This window comes from Syngnathus acus, chromosome 8, assembly GCF_901709675.1.
Source record: "Syngnathus acus chromosome 8, fSynAcu1.2, whole genome shotgun sequence".
Classification (NCBI taxonomy): Eukaryota; Metazoa; Chordata; class Actinopteri; order Syngnathiformes; family Syngnathidae; genus Syngnathus; species Syngnathus acus.
The window spans coordinates 1538933-1554293 of NC_051093.1; the positions used below are offsets into that span (position 1 = coordinate 1538933).

General features: G+C 49.7%; 2 protein-coding genes across 2 annotated transcripts in view; both read right to left on the reverse strand.

Moving 5' to 3' along the window:
* Positions 1-60: 60 nt before the first annotated feature.
* LOC119126194 lies at positions 61-5230 on the reverse strand. Its single transcript, XM_037257328.1, is given in 3 exon segments — positions 61-2152; positions 2154-3575; positions 4545-5230. Coding segments are annotated over 3 exon segments (4200 nt in total).
* Positions 5231-8866: 3636 nt separating this feature from the next.
* Positions 8867-15361, reverse strand: part of si:ch73-374l24.1 (protein kinase C alpha type) — a 44589-nt gene continuing 38094 nt past the window's right edge. Inside the window, exons 6-16 of the mRNA XM_037257166.1 lie at positions 15129-15285; positions 14898-15032; positions 14563-14656; positions 12913-13227; positions 12340-12431; positions 12180-12242; positions 11385-11523; positions 11086-11166; positions 10613-10720; positions 10375-10515; positions 8867-10292 (exon numbers count right to left, since the gene is read on the reverse strand). Of these exons, the coding sequence (XP_037113061.1) occupies positions 10128-10292; positions 10375-10515; positions 10613-10720; positions 11086-11166; positions 11385-11523; positions 12180-12242; positions 12340-12431; positions 12913-13227; positions 14563-14656; positions 14898-15032; positions 15129-15285 (1490 nt within the window). The 3' untranslated portion in view covers positions 8867-10127. The remainder of the gene's footprint in view (positions 10293-10374; positions 10516-10612; positions 10721-11085; positions 11167-11384; positions 11524-12179; positions 12243-12339; positions 12432-12912; positions 13228-14562; positions 14657-14897; positions 15033-15128; positions 15286-15361) is intronic.

The following is a 15361-nucleotide window of genomic DNA, read 5'->3' on the forward strand; positions in this document are numbered from 1 at the left end:
CTACTCCTTCTGTTCCCCCCCTCTTGGCCGGGTCCGGGACACTGCCAACCAGGAATACCTTCATCCTGACGGAACAAACTCTGGGGCCGGACGGAGTTGTGAGTAGTGATACCACCGGCGTCCTTTGAAGTCGAGTTGGGCCGCGTGAGACGTCCTGGCCAAGACACGAAAGGGGCCCTTCCACCGGGGGTCCGTCCACTTCCTGGAGATGACTCGGACGTACACGTACGGCGTGAGCTGTTTCTCCACCGACACACCTTCCTCCGCCGCAGCCGCAGCGGATTTTTCTCCAAGCTGTGCAGAAACACTGGACACCAAAGCAGACAAATAGGACCAGTATGCTGTATGAGATAAATTAGGTACCGGAACATCCTCTGGTGGGACGAGCGTCGTCGCTGGTCCCGGCATTAGACGGCCCGTCATCAACTCAAACGGTGCGAATCCAGTGCTCCTGTTAACGGATTGTCTCACAGACAGCAAAGCAAGCGGAAGTGCTTGTAGCCAATTCATTGCCGTCTGAGCCATAATTTTGGCCAATTTCTCTTTTAGCGTTCGGTTAAGTCGTTCAACGCGGCCTTGAGACTGAGGATGGTAGACACACCCGAATCGATGCTTCAACCCCAAAATTGATTCTACCTTGGCCAAGGCTTTGTTGTTAAAGTGTGTACCATTGTCAGAACGGATCAAGGCCGGAAAACCGTGGGTAGGGATGTAATGGGTGATCAAAGCCTTGATCACCGCAGCAGAATCTTCCTTCGAGCACGGATATGCCTCAGGCCAGCCCGAGTAAGCGTCAACCAACACAAGCAAAAAGCGTTTTCCATTCACTCTTGTATTCATGTCTGTGAAATCAATGATCACCTCTGCCCCCGGCCATGGGGCCGGCTGAAACAGGCCGGGCTTAGGCTTCAACGTAGGGCGTGCATTGAACGTCTGGCAAGACTCACAATCCGCAACGAATTTCCAGACCACATCTGAGAGTTTGGGATGCCACCAACTTCGAAGATGGATCATCATGGCATGGGGACCCACATGGGAAGGTGTGTGAGCCTGTGTTAGGATCTCCGACATCAGCCTTCCCTCCGGAAGAGCTGGCTGTCCTTTGGGTCCTACCCACAAGCCATCTGATCGTTTGACAGCCTTTGCTGCCAGCCAGACCGATTTTTGTTCCGGGGACGTGGCACCCTGGGCGGCACACAGATCGGCATGCGAGAGTGACAGAGGCAAACAGGAGTCGGGGTGTTCCCCGTCCACAATTAGTGGACCGCGGGACACCATCATGTCCTCTGCCCCGCCATACCCGGCCGTCTGCTTGGCCAATTCATCAGCCGCTCGATTCCCCCTAGCCACTAAGGTGTCAGCTTTGGAGTGACCAGGCACTTTGACAATGGCCACCTCGCTCGGGTACTTCAACGCCTCAAACAACTGCAACATCAAATCCTTGTGCGCAATCTCCGAGCCTCTGGCCGTCGTGAACCCATTCTGCAGCCACCCTACCAGATCGATTAAAGCCGCCGACACCGCATAAGCGGAGTCAGAATAGATGGTCACGGCTTCCCCCTTGCATTGTCGTAAAGCTAACACCAGAGCAAAGACTTCTGCCGCCTGGGCCGATGGGTGGGTGTTGAGCTTCATCACTTTAAGAGGCTGGAAGGAACCATCCCTCCACTCGACCGCAGCCGCGGCCGCATGGAGGGAGCCCATCCTGTCTCTCCAACAGCAGCCATCTGTGAACACCACACGACCGTGCCCGAGCGGAGTGGAATAGAGGTCAGGTCGGACTTTCGCCACCGTCTGGACCTTTGATGCACACTCATGGGGTCCCACCAACAATTGATCGGCCATGTTCACTCCGGAATGGACATAGTTGACATTTGGGGCAGTCAATATTTTCAACAACCGTGTTTGTCGCAGTGGAGTCAACGTGAACGCCGCCGATGCGACAAATGAAGACACTGCATGATCAGTTAACACATAAACTGGATGCCCCATGACCGTGTGGGCTGTTTTGAGTAAGACCTTTGCCAGGCCAGCCGCATATCTGGAACAATCGGGTTGTCGTTGCTCAATGTTGTCCAAGGGGACGCTGCAATACATCAACACTGCACGTCCATGCTGCATTTTCTGGTACAGAGCTCCATTCACATTTCCCTGAAATAGAAACATCTAGATGGAAGGGCAGAGTGTAGTCAGGAGTGGCCAAAGCCGCAGCAGAGGCCAGCTCCTGCACCAGTGACACAAAGACCTCAGCAGCCTCCGGTGTCCAAACCAGGCAAGCCCTGAGATTCCTCGCCCCCTGTTCGCGGATCAGGGCCCGTAGGACACCAGTTTTGTCAGCAAAACAGGGTATGTAATGTCTGCTGTAGCCGCACAACCCCAGGAATGATAGCATCTCCTGGACGGTGGCGGGCCGTGGGTGTCGGAGGATGGAGTTTCTATGTTCAGGCGACATGGCGAGGCCACTAGGGGTCAACACACGTCCCAGAAAAGTGACCTGTTGGCGACAGCATTGCAGTTTCTTTCTTGACACCTTGAACCCTTTCTCCCCTAACCACAACAACACTTTCTTTGTTCCTGCAAGACACGTCTGCTCGTCTTTTGCTGCAATCAACAAATCATCGACATATTGCAACAACAATGTGCCATCCGGCATTTGGCATGGTTCGAGGAGCTCTTTGAGGACCTGACTGAACAATCCTGGCGAATTTTTGAATCCCTGCGGCATGCGTGTGTATTGCAATTTCATCCCTTTGTAAGTGAAGGCGAACACGTGCCGCACTGAGGGGGAAAGCGGGAGGCAGAAGAAGGCATTAGCCAAATCAATTACGGTGAACCACTGATAGGCAGGGTTCAATGATGCAAGGATTCGGTGCGGGTCTGGCACGGGAAGAACAGGAGTTATAGTGACATCATTTACTGCTCTCAAATCATGTGCCATGCGCCATGTTTTCCCATCTGCTTTTTGGACTGGCCTTAACGGGGTGTTCCATTCGGAGCATGACACTTCCAACACCCCTGCGTCCCAGAGGCCGCACAGAGTGTCTTCCATGCCTTGGTCCGCCTCACTCGGCCAACGATATTGGGGTCGTTTGATAGGCTGCGTCTCATCCATTTGGAGACCAATAGGGGCCATCGAGTGACAAAACCCGACATCAAATGGACCTTGGGACCACAAGGTGTCGGGCAAGGCCGCGAGCATTACTTCAGCGTCCTCATGATCAGTTAATTCCCTGCCATGTGTGCGAGATACCAACATCATCTCCAGCAGCCCTGAGTCTACCATGGGTTGTTTAATTTGGTAAGTTTTCTGAGACTCTGACCAATACAAATTAGGGATGTGTGTTTTCCGCCAGTCGGTTTGCAGCAACAAATGTTTGACCATTGAGCCCAATTGTCTGGCTTCATGACCTGGGGCAAGAGCTAGCGAAATGTGTGGTACCCCTTTTTCTGTCATTTTGAACCACTGCATTTGTTCAGGTGTTAATTCAGTAGCTGCTGCAACTCCCTCTTTACCAATCAAAATGCATGATGAAGTTAAATCCCACATGTGCCCTTCAATTTCTTCAAACAAATCCCGATAAACATCATCACTTTTTCGGTCATAATATAGAGTGCAATGCAAAGGATCAACAGGTGGGTGGTATGGCGCCAGTGAGCAGATCCAGGGCTTCCACAGTAGGTAGGTCGAGAACACACCGCCACCAGCAGGGGTTTCTGGCTCCAGCCTGGCCCAGTAGATGGTTGCAGTTTCTGCTTCTGTCTGTAGGGGCGCCATCAGCCACTGGCCATGTTGTTGTAGCTGCTGTGAGCACGGAATGCTGACACCATTTGGAAATTGAATAATCACTCCCTCCGGCCCACACAGGATCTTAGCTTCAACGGCTGACAGCAAATCCCTCCCCATCAAATTGATCGGAGTGTCTGTAGAATGGATATATTTGTGCCACAGTCTACACCCCGTCTGGGTGATCACCATCTCAAGTGGTTTGGTAAAAGGCAGAGTTCGTGGTTGTCCCGAAAAGCCGACTAAAGTTGTTGTTTTCTTTGACAGTGAGGATACAGGTAGGGCAGTGTTTATTGATGAATAAGTTGCTCCTGTGTCCACCAGCATCTGCACAGGTTTTCCCTCCACTGTCACATGAAGCATTGGCTCCGCCGCGCCACTGCTTCTCTGGCTTCCCGGGCAGCCCTATTCAAATTGTCCACACCAGAGATCATCATGTTGGTAGTACTGACCTCCGTGTGTTTGTGGCTGTTGCCAGGGCCGTCCACCAGATGGAGCTGTTGCTGCCTGTTGCATCGGCGCCCCGGGTTGGGGTGGTGGGCCTCCGGCTGGGCGGGCAGCTCCGCGCGGTCGATATTGTGGGCATCCTTTTGCCCAATGATCGGTTTCGCCGCAGATGAAACATGCGTTGTACGGAGAGGGATGGTATGTCGCCCTCCCCTGGTAAGCAGGCGCACTCACTCCCCGGCCTCTGTATCCACCCCGGAACTGGCCCCTCCCGCGCCCAACCACCTGAGGAGCCTGTGACATTTGCATTTCCTTTTTCTGTGATTTTGACTGTTTAGCTTCACCATGCATCTTTGCCAATTGTAATTTCAGCAACTGTTTTGATAATGCGTCTGTCTCGTTCTCAACTTTAGCTTGTGACTCAGTGAACGTTCTGCAGTGATACAAAAGATGACGTTTAAATCGTGCTTCGGCACAAACCAGAATGTCAGGGTCTGACATCAGCTGCTGCTTCACGTCTGGCGGAAGTCCATCCACTAGCGCCGTCCGGAAGAGCACCTCTGCCTCGGGCGAGAGAGCCGGATGACGACCTGTGGTTTCAATCCAACTTTCCACACATGTTACATAATGCTGTGCTGGTGACATTTTCACATCATAAGGAAACATAGTGGGGGCCAGATCGGTGGGTTGTGGGAAAGTCAATTTAATGTTTTCAAACAGGGGCGCTGCTACTTGTGGCAAGGGCACTTCCCTCCCCAGTCTCGCTGTGCCTGCTGCTTCCTCAATCGCCTGCAATTGTACTAGAGAGCATGCTCCTGCCAATGTCTGACGCATGTCACCGAGTGTACAGCTCTGCCCACTCATCAGAGCCAAAAATTTGTTCAGCCACACTTTACCTCCTCTGTGAAGTGGGGGCATTTTTTCCATCATCGCAGTCACATCACGGAGCACCATAGGCTCGTAGTGCTGGCCGCCTGGTGTGGTCACCAGCGGAGCCATCACTCCGGGGGCGCCGTACGGCGGCGGTCCAACATTGGTCACTCCGAGTGTGGGGGCACTCGGGTGTGTCACATCATGCAAAGATGGATAAATGCCCTTGTATTCATTCCTTTCCTCGTCTATTTTCACCACTTTCTCTACCTTCTCTGCTCTTCTCTCACTCTCTGCATGTTCTACGGGAATTTTCTTTTGAGTAGCGAACAAAGCTGTTGCAGCTGTCGCCAAATTGTGCAGAGAGCGCCGCTCTTCCTCTTTCTCCCTAATGTGCTTCTCTAGCAACCTGCGCTTGCGCCAGTCGGCGCTTTTTTTCTCAACCTCTAGGTCAAGCTTTCCTTTCAACACCACACACTCTTTTTTCTGCAATTGCCTTGCCAGGCGTTCCATGTCCCAAGCTGTTGGGAAGCCCTGAAACAATTTGTCAGCTTCCAATTTCGCGAAGACTTTTCTGTGTTTCATGCGCTCCTTTGCAACTTCTTTTCGGTCAAATCCACTCACAATTTGCGCTTCCACATCAGCATACAATCCTTCAACCTCATTCCATTCATTCCTCTCACCACACACACTCTCACTCCATTCATTCCTCTCACCACACACACTCCCCCCAATTTGGTTGCTCATTTTGGACATTTTAGCGGTCTTATCTCTCACAGGAGGAACTGTTATCACCGGATACTTTTTGAGGAGGCCTCACTTCTCCTCGGGGATCTAAAAAAAAAACCACCCCAGCTATTTGAATACGATCGTCACCGCACCCTTGTCCGCCACGACGAAGCAAAACAAAGGAGCCCGCCCTCCCACCACGGAATTTAACTGTTTCTAAAAAGAAAACAGAGGAGCCCGCCCTCCCACTACGGAATTTAACTGTTCCTAAAAAGAAAACAGAGGAGCCCTGCCCTCCCACTGCGGAATTTAACTATTTTTAATTGTCTTAACTTCTTGCACACCTTATTTGATCTGAACGACAGTCTCCTCTTAAATTTCCTCTTTCAATTTGCAGAATTTCGACATATAGTAACAGGTATTCTGCTTACCTCATCGGTGATGAGCTCAGGGTTGAGGAGACGTCGTACCAGCTCAACGTTGTGCGCTTATTCCTTATTCCCAAATACGCCGACCGGGAGACAGCTGTCCCAGACTAACTGTCCGATGACCTGGATACAGACCACGAGTTTGTCAATTACCCTTCTCTTGACATCACGTTCGGGGTCACCAAGAAATTGTTAGGCTACGGATTCTAGCTATTGATCTGACTCCAATTATGATCAACACTTAACACAAGAGTTGTTACGTCCAAATCCACCCACTGTCGCACCTAACAATTTTGCGAGTTCGTTCTGTCAAAGAGAAGACCAGTAGATCAATTAGGCCGAATTTAGCAATTGTTTAATCCTGACAAAGCAAACTGATACAGGCCTGGGTCTCGGGTCCCTAACACAAAAACTCGTGTGCCTTCGTGACCATCAAAGACAACACATTCTTCCGGGTTGCCCAGTTTCAAAGAAACACAGTATGAATATTCAAGCATGCAAAATATTGTGTGGTGATTGGTCGATGGTCGATGGTCGTCTCCTCCTGGTTTGGGTTTTTCCCCTGCTCAGCACAGGTGTCTAGACCACAAAGACGAGTTGTTCCTCACCGGCCTTGAGATATCCTCCCTGTCTGGACATCCTGTTCCACAATACTTTGTAGAAAACAAATTCATTGTAGCCTGCACATTCCTTTCCACTTATTAATCACCACACGAGTACACTACTACTGATATGATTGATATGATTATAAGTCTAGCGCTGCCTTAACAAAATATGTTTGCAAACTGCCGAAAGCACATTTCCCTTTACCCTCAAGCATCTTATCAGCGTGATTGGGGTGCAATGACTTCATAAGTGCCGCCTTAATTTATTTTGCTTCATACTGTCCGCTGCCAACATTGTAAGGCACAGTCTCCCATCGTAGTCACACTGAAGTGGAGCGCTATGTTCATCGATATACATCGATTAATCGATATAATGCTCTACGATTTGTTGGCATCGATGCTAAACGTAAACATCGATCTATATCGCCCGTTTTTGACCTCGGACATTAGACGCGACTTTATTTTGAAATCCAGTTCATTGTTGCTTGCTTCCTCTTTCCGGGAGCAGTGCGCGGCGTGTTGTGTTGTGAGCAGAGCAGGCACGTGAAAGGGGAGGCGACAACTACGCGGCTCCTGGGCTGGTGCTATGGCTAGTGTCCAAGAAGATGAGGAAATTCGCTCCCCTTTGGGCTTCAAGTCATTCGTTTGGAAGCACTTTTTTTTTGCATTTAGATTAGAACACATGGTCAAGGTGTAATGTTTACTACATTCATTATAAAGAACTTATTTTTGTTTTGTAATTAAATAGTTCAGTAATGCACTTTAAAGTTAATGGTATTACAAAAAAAGAAAGAATATTCATTTTTCTTTACTTACTTATATGAGAAAAAATATAGGAATTTGATAAAGTTCAGTGTTAAAATAAGCACTTTGTATACTACAATACTCTTGTAATTTCCTAAATAGTTTGCAGTACCTTGTTGATTTTGCGTATGAATTGTTATAAATCAGGATATTGTTCTATATCGATCGTAGAGCACTATATCGTGATGTATTGTGAATGAATCACAGCAGGCTTTAAGATATCGGCAAATACCGTATCGTGATTTCTTTGTATCGATATGATATCGTATCGTGACAAAACCCGCGATTTACACCCCTACTATGTACGCTTCGTCATATTTCCTTGTCTTAGCTTTCGTGTGACTCTCAATTCTCTTATCTCCGTCTCTCTCCGCCGTTCTTTTCAACCCTGTTAAATATTTTTTCATGGTGTCCCACTGCACTTTTTATCGCTTGCTCTGTGCTGTGTGCGTATGTTCCGTGCGCTCTACACGAATACTCCTTGCGCACACTCTTCCAGTGATACCGCCACCTACTGCAGTGGATGTCTAATTACCCTTTAATCTAGTACAGCCAAAACGAAAGCATATTCCGTGGGGTCACACGCGCCCCCCTCGGTATCGCGCCGCGCCCCTCGCGCGCCCCACTGTTTGAGAAGCACTGAACTACAAGAACAACCCTCGCTGACGTAAGTAGGGAGAGCGCGCCCTCTAGGGCCTGCGTTGTCTAAACACAGTCTCGGAGAATCAACTTCAAATTTTGTTGTATTTGATCACATTTTAACGTTGAGTTTTTACGAAAATAACGCTAACACCCTCAAGCCATTCAAGTTTTGTACAAACCCACCTTGAAAGAAGTCAGGCCCACACCGACAGCCACCGCTGCATATTTGTTATACTTTATTCATACACAGCAGTCGCCATAGAGCACAGGTGTCAAACTCAAGGCCCGGGGGCCAGATACGGCCCGCCACATCATTTTATGTGGCCCGCGAAGATAAATTGTGCATCAAATTCGTGTCATTACTAGAATTGCAAATTGTCTTCACTTTTAATATATATATTTTTTAAATATTTGACCAGTTTTTGCTCGTCTGATTTGAAAACGAGTTATTTGTTAGTTTGTTTTGTAGATTTTACTGTATATAATATGAGGTGCTCATACATTTATTTGGGTTGACAGTCATAATGGCCCTCCGAAAGAAGCTATGACTACAATGCGGCCCGCGAAAAAAATGAGTTTGACACCCCTGCCATAGAGCAAAGACGAGAGGAACACCAAGACGAGTCGGCAAGAAACAAACAAACAATCATGGCCGTGCTTCCAACTCTGGCAAAACTTCGTCTGTAGCTCGGGAATGTCATTGTTTAAAATACACACGGAAGCTTCGAGTTGTTCCATTTTGACACATAGGCCTAAAAAAGAATATTCTCTGCCCATTTGACGAGCTCCTCCCATCCCGATTCTCAATGTGAGACACGTCAACGTTCTCCAATACTGAATGCGAGTGAATTGGGGTGAAATTTGGCAGCCGTTCAAGTCAGGTGGAATCCAAGAACTCCAGCCGACAGAATTGAGCGCAAGCGAGGCGACGCACTTTTGGCAACAGAAGCAATTCGATCCAAATGTGGAGTGACAAACAAGTGTGCACTGCGTCATGCAGAGGTTCTTGTTCATGCTTGGAACACGCCTCGCCTCACACACATGCACACGGCCCCAACCCGCTCTCCAGTCCACATGTTGGCCCACGACACGAGCGTATTTTCACAATGCTTGACTGCTGCTACTTGGACTGCCGAGTGTTTTGGGACTTGTAAAACGTTTGAGGAGCTCCACGATGGAGAGGAAATGTGACCGCAAAGCCAAATCTCACCTCGATGACGGCGAGGGGAAAGGCGAGGGGGCGGTCGGGGGTGTCCAAGCACATTCAGTTGTTGGTATAAAAGCTTTTTGTAGGCAAAAGTGTTGAATGGGGATGGCGCACGTACAACAAACACAGGCGGCTTCAAACATACGCCGTACGTTTTGTGGTGCTCAACTTTACACGTACGAGTTTGACAACGGGAAAGCTGGCGCAGAGTTGCCAGGTCGGCATGCAGCAGCTTAAGGAAAGAGCTTCTTGGAGCTGGATTGATCGACAGCGCCGCGTAATGGGCCCAAAACCTGCCGGGCAGCCCGTGCTCATTCCATTCAAAGTGCGACCCCTCATAATGTTTGGCCACTTGTACTTTGGCGCCAGTGTTCTTCTTTTGAAATCCCCAAAGTCGACACAGGTCGTACTTGTCGTGCATTGTGGCACGAGGGAGGCGGGCCAGTGGCGAAAGCACAAGGAGTGAGTCTGGGGGGGGGGGGGCTTCACGGGGAGCTTGCTCCTCAGTCACATCATGCAGAAGTGACAGCTAGCTGTCGGAACTTTAGAGGACAAGACAGGGGTAGAAGGGGCCGGCCGGCCCGTCCAAGGCGGTCCAGAGCGGCGCCGGCTCATACCACGCTGTGCAGTGACGGGTGGACAAACTGTGGGTTCATGTAGGAGAAGCCGGCAAACTCGCTCTGGTCGATGTTGGCAATCATCATCTGGTCGGGCGGCGTCAGCATGGGCTGCGTGCGCGTGAAGAACTTGTCAAAGTTCTCCGCTCCCTTGCCGCCCTACGAGCACATTCAAAAGGGAACACGCTGAGCGACTGCAGCCTGTTTTGCGATGTGGCGCTGGGAATTAATTGCACAATACCACTTTGGGCTTGAAGGGTGGCTGAATCTCCTTGTTGGCCAGTCGCACCCAGTCGATGCGGCGGAAGAAGGCCTGCTCCCGAATGTCCCGCTCGCCCTCGGGCCCGCAGCCCAGCCGCTTGGACGGGTGTTTAGTCATCAGCTGGCAAACACCCAGCAAGGGCGACAAAATGCCACTTGACCACTTTTCATTCTTGCAACCCATATTGCATCATTATCATCATCATCATCGCACGTACCCCTTTGCAGATGGACACGGCTTCTTTGGACATGGACTTGGGGTAGGACACGTTGTGCTCCATGATGGACTGGAAGAGCTCGTCCTCATCCTCGCCGTCGAACGGCGGCTGTGGCGGACAAACGCTCAATGTCAAGTCATTTTAAAGTGAGGAGGCGAGAGCCGCGCATCTTTCACTAGATTTGAATCGCAAAAGAACAACCAGTCCCCTTTGTTGGTGTTTCTGGCAACCCACACGGACTTCGGACTAGGACAACTCCTCAAATTGTGTTAGCACTAGCATTTATGCTAGCGTTCCTGTTTAGGGCTAGTCGTGGGCTTCGTGACGGAGTTGAGAGGAAATATTGGTGATTTTTAAAGTGAGGCACCCGGGGGAAAGGGGGTGATTCTAATTGTTGGGAATTTTGGACGGCAGAGGCAAGTAGTCATAAAGGGACGGCATCTCATGTCGTCCATTGAAGTGCGGTTCTTTACCTGTCCTGCCAGCATCTCGTAGAGCAGAACTCCATATGCCCACCAGTCCACTGACTTGCTGTACGGCTGGTAGGCAATGATCTGAGGAAGAAAAGGAGAGCGAGGCTTAAAAATAACAACAGGCATCCATGCCATCCAAGCCCAGCAAATTAACTACAGCCAGCTATTCACAGAGGCGCCAACAAAGGCATTTTCCCCTGCGCCCCAATTTACCAGCGCGCATGTCAGTCCCACGCACGCACTCGCGTGCGCAGAGAGTTGATGGCTTGGTGAGCGCTTCCTCACCATGCGCGCCTCACCTCTGGTGCAATATAGTCAGGCGTGCCACAGAAGGTGCGCGTGGACATGCCCTCGTACATGTTCTCCTTGCACATGCCAAAGTCGGCGATCTTGATGTGGCCCTCCGAGTCCAGCATCACGTTGTCAAGCTTCAGGTCTCTGGAGAAGAGAAGAGGGAGGGAGGGGCATGCAGTGACAGCCACACGCTGTTGAGCGTTTCTTTTCTCTTTTTACTCTTTCATTCGAGCTTGTAAGTACCTTCATACGTAGCTGGCCCTTGAGAACAATATTATTATTGTTTTTTTCTCTCTGGGGTGGAGTTCCCCAGTTCGGGCGCACAGTGGCGCACGTGTCCCCAAAAGCGCTAAGTCATGGTGTCAAGTGCGTCAAGGCAAGTTTTGCTTTGTTTCAAGTTGTGGTCAATTGATTTGATTACGAGCTCATAAAAGAACTCATTTTGATCGCCGTGAATGGGAACAGCTGATCGAGTGGACGTCGCTGGATTTTCGTTTCCTATTCGAATCGACTGGACATGACTGGATGGGTCTTGTTTTGGATTCTGACGTGGAGTGCACAAACTAGCGGCTTCCCAAGCTGCTACGGATCACGGACACGTTTGGATGTCAGGTCGGCCTACTTTTTGTGGAGCATTGAATGAATAGCCAATTCAACATTGTGTGTGCACTTTTATAGAAACAAATGCGATGCGTTGCTTCCAAATAGTATTTTAAGATGTTTAACTGAAAAGTCTTATGTGAGTTTGGTCATGCATGGTATGTGTGTATTTTGATGCTGGGAGAGGGGATTCCGCCTACCTATAGATGATTCCTTTCCGGTGCAAGAAAAATAGCCCGACAGCGATCTCGGCTGCATAAAACCTGTTGGGAACAAAGCGGAGAATAAATAATGACTCAAGTCGTATTGCATCGCAGTCATGGATGGATGGAAAAAGACAAGGGAAAAAGAACAACATACACGGCCTGTGGCTCCTTGAACTTGCCCATCCGCTGAATATGATACATGAGGTCTCCTCCGTTGATGTACTCCATTACAAAGTAAAGGCGATCCTAAACACAAAGGAGACTACTGAGTGGCACGATAGTTTTAACTAAGCGCAAACCAAGCCCTCCCCCACCACCACCACCCAAACAAAACTTCTCTATCTATTTTATGGACCGCTTGTCCTCAGGGGAGTCGCAGGTACGCTGGAGCCTGTCCCAGCAGTCGTCAGGCAATAGGCAGGGGACACCCTGAACAGGTTGTCAGCCAATCGCAGAGCACACAGAGACGAACAACCATTCACACTCACACCTATGGGCAATTTGGAGTGCTCAATCGGCCTACCAGCAATGTTTTTGGGATGTTGGAGGACACCAAACAAAACAAAGGAATATTATTGAGTTTGTCCTGCATCTCATTCCAAATCCTCCCAAAAATGATTAGGCAAACTGGCGTTGTAGCACAGTAGAAGAGCAAAGTGCAACTACGACATGCTTGCCTGCCATCTAGTGGTGATTGGTGAAATTACATGTGCGTGTTTGCACCCACCACGGTCTGGAAGCAGGAGTGGAGCTGCGTGAGGAAGGGCGGCTTGTCCCTCTGCGCCAGCACCCTCTTCTCCACCATGGTGCATTCCACGTCATCGTCCTGAATGACCACGTCCTTCTTCAGGATCTTGATGGCGTACAGCTCCTCGGTAGACTTCATCTCGGCCAGCATCACCTTGCCGAAGCTGCCTTTGCCCAGCAGGGCCAGGAAGTTGAAGTCGCTTAGGCGCAGACGCTCGGCGTTGCCCGACGGGAAGCTGAAACGCCGGTGGTCCGAAGGCGTGATGACTTTCTTGCCGTGGCCCATCTTGGCTTTCTGCAGCAATCAAAAGCGCTCGTGGATGACGACGCCTTTGGTCACCGACGTCCAAACAGGCCGCCTTTTCTGTGACCAAGGCGGCCGTCGCACAAAAAGTGAACAGCTGAGAGAATTGAGTAGGAAATTGTACCGGATGTGCGGCGGAACCGATGCTACGCCAACAAAACAACAGGTTCCAAAATGTGCTTTGGTGACTAAATCCTACTGAATTCTCAAGGGGACGGGCGTAGCAAAGGTTAGAGTTCAAGAAGCTTCTTATTAGACAAAATGGTCGTCTTTTGCACAAAACAGTGTTTCTAGTATCAAGGACCCAACGGAAAGAAAATCATGCATACATAAAAATACATGAACATAACGCTGCAAGAGAAAGACAGTGAACTGATTGTTTCTAATGTCCTGACTTGATTCCGAAAGGCACAACTTTCTTCTTTTGAACGCAGAATAGACACAATTACAGATTAGATGTTTTTTCTTGACAGTGATGTGTCGAGCGTGTGGAGGCAGTGCTTGAAATTTGAAATTTGCAGATTCTTGTTTTTTTGTGCGTGTTGTTTGAGCGTCGTCGTCCTTGTTTGTGGCCTGCGTCGCGGCCTTGGGCCAAGCGCACACAGAGTCAAGTCGAGCCAAGTCGCGTCGAATAGAGCCGAACCGAGTCGAGTCGGTCTGTCGGGCGGGTGGGGGCAGCGTCGGTGACTCATATTCACTTGTGGACGCACAAACACAAACAATCCAGAGTAGAGCATTGAGAAATAGAGAAACACAGGCAGAGCAGGCAGAGTGGCTACCTTCAGATTGTGGATATTTAACTGGCAGGCCTACGGGGGAGAAAAAAAACTCACTGGTTAGCTGTGGTTTTTTTGTTTGTTTGTTTTTTAGTTTCAGCGTAGCGAGCAAAGCCTCGACAAGAACGCTGCTGTTGTCAGAGCATCGAAGGCACGGCTGCAAACGAACGCCGTCACATTTGACCGCGTCTGGGTAACCGGCGCTTGTTTCCACGGCAACCGCGCCACTTCCCGTAAAGGCGAAAGGCAGGTCGGCCGAAAAGAAAGAAAGCGGTGTGGCGAGATGGGCAATAGTTCCGTTATTTTTTTTCAATTGGCCACTATATCATTTGACCCAGATTACAAATTCTGCCTTTACAAAGATAATATTGATTACTGATGTGTACTGCGGGATGAGAACTTCATCAAACTCAAATGATAAAATTATACGTGACAAATTTTGCTTTGCGGTGAATCCATCTAATGTATGACTTTGACTTGTTGAACTCCAGAACAAATTTTTCATGTGGCTTGTGAATGTGCAAGTGAACCTCCTTGGGGCTCGCTTCACCTCAAACTTTTGTCGGAGCTCCAAATCCACCTCGTCCACCTCCGGGATGGGTACGTTGTAGTACTCGCCTTCCTCTTGGTTCAGCAACTTGTACCTTAGAGAGACGCGCACACATGACATTTGTTTTCATCCAAGGAGGACGGCTCCCTCCAAATTCACTAAATTGCCTCTAAAGTCAAACAAACTATTGCAACCGCCCGATGTAACCCGTGTGGTAAACAATCGTCGTATGCTACGCGTCATGCTGCCCTGAATGACGGAAGCGGAGTTTCTAGACTTTGCCTCTGTTTGTCAAAATGCGGCAAATGCGAACGTTGCGCCGAAAGGCGACCGACCAGCCGCACGTGTGCGCTTTCATCAGCTCGGACACTCCGAACGACATGGAGCCCATGAAGTCGTTCCTGGTGGTCCGGTCCCAGTCCCACACCTCGATGGACAGTCGGCGGTCCTTGTCCGACACTTTCAGCTTACTGAGCATACACAAGGACAATTTTTTTTTGCAGTTTGTATTCATATCGGCATAAAAAAAGAAAAACAGCAGTGTGGCGCATGGGCGCATCGCTCACAAGGTGAAGGACTCGTTCCAGCATGGGTTCAGGGATGAACGGATGGTCCTGGTCTTCTGTTTGGTTTCGTTCTTTGGATCGGGGATGAGCTTGAGTTTGACATAAGGGTCCGATGAACCGTTGGGATCCATGGGGATCAGGTTCCTGGCTTCGCCCACTGGAGGAGGTAGGGAGGCAAGAGGAGATGAGAACAACTTGGTCACATGCTTGTTTCTTTCTCCCCAAAAAAAGAG